The sequence below is a fragment of the Ceratotherium simum genome, chromosome 13, assembly GCF_057802395.1.
Source record: "Ceratotherium simum simum isolate JZ-2026a chromosome 13, ASM5780239v1, whole genome shotgun sequence".
NCBI lineage: Eukaryota > Metazoa > Chordata > Mammalia > Perissodactyla > Rhinocerotidae > Ceratotherium > Ceratotherium simum.
In genome coordinates this window covers 40,936,856-40,946,967 of record NC_141912.1, presented here as the reverse complement: position 1 = coordinate 40,946,967, position 10,112 = coordinate 40,936,856, and the positions used below count along the sequence as shown (strand labels likewise).

The window sequence follows — 10,112 nt, the reverse complement described above, 5'->3', positions numbered from 1 at the left end:
TATACTCCTTTTTTAAACAGAGAGGCCAAGACTGTTAATGTCCTTTTGGGGCACAATTGGAGAAGGGTATCTTGAAAGAGGCAGCTGACTATCCTACAACCAGGGCCTAGACCACCATGAACGAAGTGAAATGAATCTTAAACATGCAGGGTCGGATCTTGTTTTTATCTAAAGTGTTGAAATTTTGTTCATCATGGGATTTTTTTTGCATTGATTCTGACTTTTTAAAATATTGCATTAAAATATTATTTGATAAGCTACCTTTTTGGCACCCCCTTAAATTTTGCGCCCAAGGCAATGCACCATTCATCTGCCTACAGCACTTTGTGCCAGTCACACCACGACCTAAGTCTGGGACCAGAGCAGCCAGAGAGGTCTGGAGGGTAAGAACTGAGATCTCCTGTTGAGTTTAAACTTGCGCTTTCCGAGCCCTACGCTTCCCCAGCCCAGGAAAGGAGCAGAGGGAGGAGACTACAACTCCCAGAAGGCTGCGCGGCGCCCTCGCTGATTGGCTGCGTGGGTCCCGCCCCAGCCCCGCCCCTGCCGCTGTGACCCAGGGCAGCGAGTCCCGGCTAGTGCGCTTCCGAGCCGGCTACCCCGTGGAGCCTCGCCAGGGGAGCAGGCTTCATGGCGGCGCGGCCGGTGTCCCGGATGGTGCGGCGAGTCCTCAGGTCCAGCTTTCGGAGCTGCAGCTCGGGGGCCCCGGTGACACAGCCCCGCCCCGGGGAGCCCTCCCAGCATGCTGCAGAGGTGAGCCTCCCTGCATCCACACCTTTCCCGGAAGAGGGTGGTCTGGCAAGCTGCCCCTTACTCCGAGAAGCACCCTGGCCCGTCCGGTGCTTCTGGGAGGGACCTCTGTGTGCTTAATTGGGGGTAGGGAGAGCAGTGGAATGATGTCCTCTAGAGAGACTGCCCAGTCTCACCAGATACCCCAGCCGGGGGTGGGGGTGCGGGGCTTTTTGGGGTTTCGCTTAAAAACCTCCCTGGCCACCCAGCCATGCCACCCATTTCCGGGTCTGAGTGACCACCAGAGATGGGCGAGCAGGCGGGTAGGGCTTTGGGTCCAATGAGATGTTAGTACCCCTCCCAGCCCTGCCTCACACCCAACCTCTTCCTTAAACATTTTCCTCCCTATCCTCCCAGGGGAGGTTGTCTGTGTGAGATCAGATGTTCTTATGACACCCTGCTTCATAGTGTGACAGTAAAAATGTCACCTTGGTGCCACCAAGTCAGTTGTCACTTCTGTAGTCACAGGGCTCTGTGACCTGCCCTTGGCTGACTTTCTGTTTCATCTTCATTTCCCTTAGGAGGGTTCAGCCTCATTCTAGAGCAGAACAGAGCAGACCCTGGGCTCTTCCAAGTTAGGGATTCTGGTGTCTCTTTAGGGTTGGGTTGACAGCACCCCTCAGAGTGATTCATGTTATAACAAGTGTTAGGTTTGTTCTTTTGCCCATGTGGTGAAAGAATAATTTGGGGAGAAGCGTCTTGTTTCATTTGGTGAAACCTCTTTTCTAGACCAATGTGGTTTTTCTTTCCCATCTGTTAGCACACGGCTTCATGTCCTGGGATTCATTGGATCATGCTCCCTCCCCCCATCCCCCGACTATTGCTCAATGTGGGGGAGGGCCTCAGCCTAACTTGCTTTTCCCAAATCTGACGCCCTCTGGGATCTACAGTTAGCAGGCCCCACTGCTGGGAGGTGGAGAAGTTTTTCAGTATTCTTGAACTCTGAACTTCACTGAGGGAAAAATAGGAAAGCAAAAATTGCTGAGATCTTTAAAGAATTCAGGAGAAGGGATTTATCTTGTACCTTTCACGAGAGGACCTGTGCTAAGTGCTTTAGTCCTCACAGTAAACCATGTGCTGTAGGTAGAGTCTATGTTTTGGGTGAGGGGACTCATTGAAGTTAACCTGTGGGGCGAACGGGGGAGAGGCTGACCCTACCCTTTCCTTTATGCTGTGAGGGGAGGTGCAATTAGCAGGTAAGAAGATGGGCTCTGGAGCAGAATGCCTGGATTTACCATTTATTCGGTGTGTGAACTTCAAGTTCCTTCACCTCTCCGTGCCTCGGTCTCATCTGTAAAATGGGAATAATAGTGTCTACCTCATAGGGTAGTTATAGGGATCAAGAGGTAACATATGTTAATATATACTTAGACAAAGCCTGGCACGCTTAAGTCTGTTATGTATATGTTTGTTGTAATTTTTATTATCCTTGCTACCATTGGCACGTGCTGCGTCCCGTTAGTCCCCTCCCACCTGGACACTCAAGATAATCATTCTGTCAGCTATTTGTCACAGATCTCCCATCTTGGACATTCCCCACTAGGGTTACCCTCGGCAGACAGGTTGCTCCTTGAGTGCTGGGTGCTCCCTGCCTCCTAGGTATTTCCCCACAGTGCTTAACATGGTGCTTTGCAGGCAGTGGAGTCAGCGGGTATTTTTGGCTGTTTGAACCCCCACTAGAGAGGGACCACATGGAATAGTAGACAGAGCACTGGACTGGGAGCCCAAGTTTTCACCCTTGCTCTGCCTCCAATTTCACCTGGCTCCCAGGGCTGTCATTTCCCCTCTCTTCATGTCATTAAAACCGAGGGGTGGACCAGCCCATCTTTACACAGTCGGGGAGAGCACAGCACGTCTTGAAGAGAATCTTAGAGGTGAGACAAGTCCAGAGTTATGTATGTTCAGCCTTCCACAGACTTGCCAGTTGGCAGGAGCAGGGGTGGGGCATCTGGAACCTCTGTCCCTTGTTCCCTTCCTGCAGGGTGCCTATCCCCACACCCCCCCACCCCCAGGGCCCGGGGTGTCTGGTTTGGGATGGGAGGTGCTTGGAGAGACAGAGGGAAAAGCCACTGGGTGTTATCTGTGTGTCAGTGAGTGGGTGTGAGAGAGATGTGAGGTGTGGAATGGGAGCTGGCTGTGAGGACAGTGGAAAGGGAGCCTTGGGCTTGGTCCAAAGACAGGTGGAGCCGCTTCTATAGGTGGAAAGGGGAGGTGGGTGGGGGAGACACAGCTACCTGCCATCCTGACGGGGGCGGCCCAGACAATCATCCCTGCAGGGCTTACCCCAGTCCAGAAGCGCTACACCCCTCTTTCTCCCTCTCAGGCTCCGTGCAGGCTTTGTTGGGGCAACAGGGGGCTGGCCTCAGGTCCTGGGTGTGCTGCTTTGGGGCAGAGGTGAGGGAGAGGGTGACTCTGTAGGGTAAAGGCACCCAGCTGTTCAGGGGGCCAGAAAGAACAAATGTTGGAGAGCGGGTCATGCAGGAAGGAACTGGGGGTAGAAGAAGGTAGGAGGGGACTGCAAGGCCTGGCCTGGGGCAGTAACACATGGAGGGAAAGAAGACCTTTCAGGGGATTATCTTGACTCCCATCCTGCCCATCTCCTGAAAATCTCTCCTTCAGTGAAGTGTGGCTGTCTGTGCCAGGAACCAGAGGTGTAGAGACTCCACCCTTAGGGTGGGATGGAGGGAGATGGGAGATCTAGGTCTGGGGCTGGAAACTTCACTAGGTCCTCTCATTTGATAGATTAGTTTTAAGTCACCCCTGGTATATATCTTCCCAAATGGCAAGTAAATTGGGGCCACTGATATTTGAGTTTGAAATGTGCTCTTTTACCCCTGAGTAATCCTGCTACTCTCTTTACACTCTAGAGCAGTTTGGGGGCTGGTGCTTATCATTCAAATCAAATGCCCAAGGTTAGGGACTAAATACTCTGGAAGGTTCTTTGAGGGCAGCATCCTTCCCTAAACTAACTTCTTTGTACCACTCCCCTCCACCTCAAGCTTCATGGGGTATGTAGATAAGATGTTACCAGTTGCATATGGTAGGCTGCCCAGTGCCTGGTTCCTAGCACTAGTATCTGTGGTCCTGGGGGAGCCCAGACCCCACTTGTCCTGCTTTGGGTGGTGTGACAGCAGGTCTGAAACCCCAGCCTTGGGCCATCTGCCATTAAGTAGGGTTGGAAGGCCATGCAGGACTGGCGAAGCTGACAAGAGTGGGAAAACTAGTCATAGCACACATAGCCAGTGCTCCTGCATGAATATCTGTTTAATGAATGAATATATGTAAGTAGGAATTATATTAAGAAAATGGCAGTGATCTCTATTGAATACCTCCTATGTGCCAGGAACTCCTCTAGTTGAGTTAGGTAGAATTATTATCCACACTTTATGGATGAGGAAACTAAGGCTTAAAGAATTTTGGCGACTTGCTCTACAGCTAGTTAGTAACAGAGCCAGGCTTGTAATTCAGGTTTACCTGCTCTCAAAGCCTACGCTGAGAACCGCAGCAGCTCTCCCCGGGCTAAAATAGCTCCTGATCCTGCTGTGGCTGGGCCAGTGGTTCTCATCCTGAGCTGCAGAGTAAAAAGTTGAGGCACTTAAAAAAAAAAACCCCAAAAACAAAGCCAGGGCCCCATTCCACAGCAGTTGAGTGAGAATCTTCAGGGTGGGGCTCTGGCATCAGTGCTTCTTAGAAGCTCTTCAGGTGATGGAGAAGTGTAGCCGGTGTTGAGAACCCCTGCAGTAGGCCAAACCATTTTGAAAGTAGAGACCAGCCTGGAGATGAACGATGACCCCAGTGTAACTAGGTTTTGCACATACTGCTTTTCTCTTTGGACTAGGGACCAGCCTATTTGTTCATTGACACAGGGGTTCGACACTTGCTAAGACATACTGTGTAGACCCTGGGATACCGAGTCAGGCGGGAAGGCTTCCACACAGGGGGAGCAGCCTGGTCCAGGCTGGGGCCCTGGGAATATGAGCACCTAAAGGCCTTCTATCACTTCTGACATGTCCCATCTGTTCCTGGGTGAGGCATCGCTGTCAACCCTGCCTGGTAATTCTCTCTGGGGGCCAGGCTCTTTTGACTGGTGCTGGTATTTTTTGCCTCCATGGGGTTTAAAGGAAAGGGGGAAAAAAAAAATGAAGAAAGAAAGTAGGACATGCAGTGTTGGAGGAGAGAAGAGGTAGGGATGAGGCTTGTTAATATCCAAGTGAGGCATTTGCAAGCCTAGCAGGGTGAGAATGTGTGTGTAGGAGGCTGGGTCAGGTACTGGCCGGAAGTACAGAGTCTGAATGAAGCTGGATAAGATTACTGCATGTTTTAAAAGTGAAACCTGGCCTGCCTCTTCCCCCGCCATGCCTAACTCCACTCTTAATTGTCCCATTACACTGCTTGCTCTCTGGTTTCTGCTGAGTCATAGTCCTTATTCCTCTCACTCGCTCCCAATTCCTGGATTTATTTGGGCTCCTTCCTCACCAGCTCCCCTAGTATGTTAAGATTAGGGTGAGGGGGGCATCTTGGCAAGTGAGGAGGTGGGATCTAGGGTGACTAACTAATTACCGAATTGCCAATAGCTATTGATGGAGAAGAGGGTACAACTCTGCCATAAATCCAGATTCCCAGGTGTCAGATCTCCTGGACTCTGGTGGTCGATGGGGCTCTTGACTCTGGAGTGTCCCCTGTCCCATCCCCAAGAGTACCAGTGGAAAGGCGGTGGGTGCGTAGGGAGGGAGGAAGTTACTGTTATGATTATAGTCTGCTATAAACAGGTCAGAGAAGTGACTTCTGGTTTCTTTTCATGGGACTGTGAGCAGGGTTTCTCCGAGGACGTGGGAAACTGGTCGTGTGGTGGGCAGAATGAGATCAGTTTTATGGACCCAGGAAAATCATGGAAGCACCCCCGTACATGCTCATATCCCTTCTGTCTCCTGAGTCAATCAGTGGCCCTTGCTGTTGGCTGTATATTAGAATCACCAGGAGATATTAAAATTACAAGCGCCGAATAAAAACAAGATCCGAATTCAGTTGTTCTCCCGTGGAATTTTTGTCCTTAGCTTCCCAGATGGTTCTAAGGCATTGCTAGGGCTGAGGAGCTCACTGAAGTAAATGTTTCTTCCTCCTGAGTGCAGGTGGACAGTTACCCTGGACCTCAGGAGGGCCTGAGGCCTTCTGCTGTCTTAGATTACAGGATCATAATAATCCTGGGTGTTTACCTACCAGCATCCTGACTGCCCCCCATCCCCTACCATAGCCACAACTTTATCCATAACCGTGTTCTTATCTTACACCTGAGAAAACTGTCCTGGAGGAGTAAGGGAACTTTCTCAGTATGTCAGGTCATAGCTGGCCCGGAAACCAGGAGTTCTTGCCCCCAATCCAGAGCCCTGTCCGTAGACTGCTGTGGTCATGATTTCTCTGTTCTAAAGATTCTAGAGAAATGACTTCTCCCCACCCTGTGTGCTGTCTCCTCTACCTTCTTGGACTCACCCTGTGCAAATAGAGGAAAGAATTTAGAACTTAGAATCAGAAGACCTGAATTTGAATAATTTGAATCCTGGCTCTGCCAAGGATGTTTTTGGACCCCATCCGAGCCTTAGTTATAATAATCCCTTACGGTGTAGGTGTGGGAATTAAAAAGAGAACATTCTTTGGAACCATTAAGATGCTTTGCAGATGTTACTTCTATGGAGCAATTATCTCGTCAGCATCTGTCACGACCCAGGGTTGGCTCTCGAGGAGGAGAGAGATCAGACTAGCTCAGACTTGGAAAGGGTGAGGTTGGCTGCCGCCTCTCTCCCCAGGACGAGTTTGGGCCTTGCAGGGAGCCTCCAGCAAGTTCCTCCTGCTTTGGCGCCAGATGATGGGTGCATAATCCTTCCTTCTAGCAATGGGTAGGGCGAAGGATAAGTACTAGAACAGTCTCTGCGTGGGTTTAGCGGGATGGTCATCCTGGCCCCTCCACTCTGCCTTCCTGAGGCTGGTGGCCTCAGTCCTTCTGCAGGTGTCCCTCGTTGTGCTGTCCTTGCCCAGATGCCTTCTGCATTCGGGGGGCCCTCCCATGGATATACCTTCCCCGGCCAGGTGTAGCTCTCAGCTGCTCCTCATGGCTTGGCCTGTGGGGTCCTCCTAGGCAGTGGGGAGGCCCCAGGGAGCCCAACCAACAGGGGGGTAGTTAAGGGGGAGGCAGCTTGTTGACACCCAGCCTCCGCAGTTAGTGATTTTGCTTTGAGCTTGTTCTGTCTCCTGTTGCAAAGGTAAGGAACGGGAGGCCTGGGTTGGAGAGGTGACTCACCATGTCCCAGGCAGCACAGCCGCGGTGGCCCAGGCCACCATCCCTCTCAGTTACCCACTGCCTCTCTCCTTTCTGGACGTGGTTGCCAGTTGGCATGGTTGCCAGGTGTGGAGTGGCACATTCTCTCGCCCTGACCCGTCCAAGAGGTATTGGAGATGCTTCTTCCTGGACAGGCTTCCTTTGAGGGAGAGGAGGTGGGGGCTGGGAGAGGTTAGTGCCCTTTCCTCTGCCTTGCTGCCTGGCTGGCAGGCAGCTACGTGCCTACAGAGGTCCTGAGCCCCAGGGCTGAGTGTTGGGGTTTTGAGGGCAGGTCCTTCAGGCCTGTTTCCCAATCTGCGAATGAGAGGGAGAATCTCAGCTCCCCCAGGACTGCGGAGCCCACAGGGATGGCAAGGTGGGAAGTGCTGTACAGATGTCAGAGATGAGAGAGGGGCGGTTGATGGAGGGGACTGTCTCCCCAGATGGGCTCTCCTCGCTCCTGTCCCCCAGCCTGGGAGCAGAGGCCCACATCTCCCCGTCCCTGGCATTGCAGGAGCTGTCCAGGCGGAGGCAGTTCCTGAGGGAGCACGCAGCCCCCTTCTCTGCCTTCCTCACCGACAGCTTCGGCCGGCAACACAGCTACCTGCGGATCTCCCTCACCGAGAAGTGCAACCTCCGATGTGAGTCACCTCCCTGGGCCCTCTCTGGGCTCCTGTCCATCTGCTGAAACGGCTTCTGAAACCTCCCCACACCCAGGAATCCTTCGCAATCCTGCCAATTCCTCTTTCTCAAACGTCTCCACCCCACTTCTTCCTTGCTTGCCAGACGGGGTTCAGGGGCAAGACAGGGGTAAAGGTTGAATTTTATGATCCTGGAAGCTGGGTTCTACTTGGGATTAGATTTAAAAACAGAATTTCTGTTGGATTTAGGATTAAGATAGGACCTGGATCTCTCACTCTTCGGGACTCTTTCTCCCCCCTGTTTCCCTGCAGTTCCCATAGTTCAGGACATAGCCCCCGTGGGTGTGGGGTGCTGGACACTCTAAACTACACAGCAGTGCCCGTGGCTAACACCCCAGTCTCGTGACAGAAGTCGTCTGGGGCCAGGCTGACAGAGTAGTCATTTCATAATCCCATGTGGAGGGCTCTGGGGCGGATCCACTGCTGGGGGACTTCCAAAGTGTCTTTGCTCCTCCCCGCTCCCTCCTTCCTTCCTCCCTCCCTCCCTTCCTTCCTTCCGCTGTAGCTCACAATAAGTAATACATTTACTTCATGGTCCAATAAATACATGTGTTTGTTTATAGTAAATGTTTAAGCAAATAATACCTATTACATGCGGTACTGATGTTCTGATATTTTCACCTATTCTGTTCTATCTTAAAAGACCAATTTTGGACCCTTCACTAATTTGACTAAATGGCCCTCTAACAGATCTTGACCCAATCGTTGATAAAACTGTACCACAGGATCTGGTAGTAGGGGCTGGTGCCCCACTCCCCTGCCAGGGCTCACTTCATTTACCCCATTCTGCTACCTCACCCTGAGCAAATATAACCTCAGTTTTCCAAACCTGTAAAATGGGATTTTTGATAACCTGAAATAGATATACTGGATATGAGAACACTTGTAGCTCCAGAGGAGAGCAGCTTTACCAAGCCAAAGAGGAGTTCCCAGCCTCCCTCACCTCATGACACACGCAGAGGGGTAACTGGTGGCCAAAACCAGATGAAATGAAGGAGGATCGACGATGCCAGAAGCAATGGCCCATTCAGCCACCCCTCGAGCTAAGGGAATCAGCGACCTGGCATGCCCCTACCTCAAGCCAGGCTCTGCTCTCATCCTAGTTCATCTTCTTTAACTCATGCCCTCAGTTTCCCCACCGAGGGATATTAAGGCCAAATGGGGAGGGGGTGTTAACATTTTATGAATGAGAAAGGTGAGGCCCAGAGAGAGTCTGGCCCAGGGTTTGTTCCACTTCAGATTTGGCGTGGTCTCTCCTCACTGTCTGGATGGGGTTTAGGAGAAGCTTCCAGCCTGGTGGGAGAGTTGGGGACTGGAGACATTGCAAGCCTGACTACTGTAGTCATTTCCTGCCTTCATGTTCCCTCCCTTCCCCTCAGGTCAATACTGCATGCCCGAGGAAGGTGTCCCGCTGACCCCCAAGGCTGACTTGCTGACCACGGAGGAGATTCTGACCCTTGCACGGCTCTTTGTGAAAGAAGGTGTAGACAAGATCCGGCTCACGGGTGGAGAACCGCTCATCCGGCCAGACGTGGTGGACATTGTGGGTGAGTTTCACGGAAGTTGTCACCACTTCTCCCAGCTCCTACCTCATCCAGCTGGACTCCAGTGTTAATATCGCAGCTAACATTCATCTAGAGCATTATGCTCCCTCAGTCCTACTGCCCCAAGACAGATGCTATTATTATTCCCATTGGTTAAGAAATGAGGCACAGAGAAGTCTAATAACTTGCCCAAGGACACAAAGCTAAGCCCAGTGGCTTACCATCACAAAGACCAGAGTCCTCACCAGGGCCCGGAGGTCCATGTGATCTGGCGCCTGTTGACCTGCTCCACCTCTCACCTGCCCTGCTCCCTCCCTCCCTCCCTCCCCCCTGCTCCAGTCACACTGCCGGGCCCTTCGCTGGGAGCACGGGGCCCACTGCCTGCCTCATTCAGGTCTCTGCTCAATATCATCTCCCTGAGGAGGCCTCCTTGACCACTCCGTCTAAGGTACATCCCCACATAACACACCCCAGCCACTCTCTGTCCCAGGAGTCGGCAAGCTTACAGCCCACAGGCCTAATCTGGGCCGTCACCTGTTTTTGAGTGGCCTGCAAACTAAGAATAGTTTTATGTTTCTAAATGGTTGAAAAAAAAATCAGAAGAATAACATTTTGTGACACATGAAAATTAAATGAAATCCTAAATTCACTGTCTATTTTTAAAGTTTTATTGGAACATAGCCACACCCAGTCATTTGCGTATTTCTCATGGCTGAATAGTTGCAATGAAGACCACATGGCCACCAGCAAAGCCAAAAATATTTACTATCT

General features: G+C 51.6%; 1 protein-coding gene across 4 annotated transcripts in view; it reads left to right on the top strand.

Moving 5' to 3' along the window:
• The first annotated feature begins 573 nt into the window (after positions 1-573).
• MOCS1 (molybdenum cofactor synthesis 1) overlaps positions 574-10,112 on the top strand; it is a 34,081-nt gene continuing 24,542 nt past the window's right edge. For 3 of the 4 annotated variants that reach the window (XM_004424177.3, XM_087438552.1, XM_004424179.3), the window contains exons 1-3: positions 574-750; positions 7,611-7,737; positions 9,177-9,344. In XM_004424177.3, coding sequence (XP_004424234.1) covers positions 628-750; positions 7,611-7,737; positions 9,177-9,344 — 418 coding nt within the window. In that variant the 5' untranslated portion in view covers positions 574-627. The remainder of the gene's footprint in view (positions 751-7,610; positions 7,738-9,176; positions 9,345-10,112) is intronic. The other variant, XM_087438553.1, reaches the window with a different exon arrangement.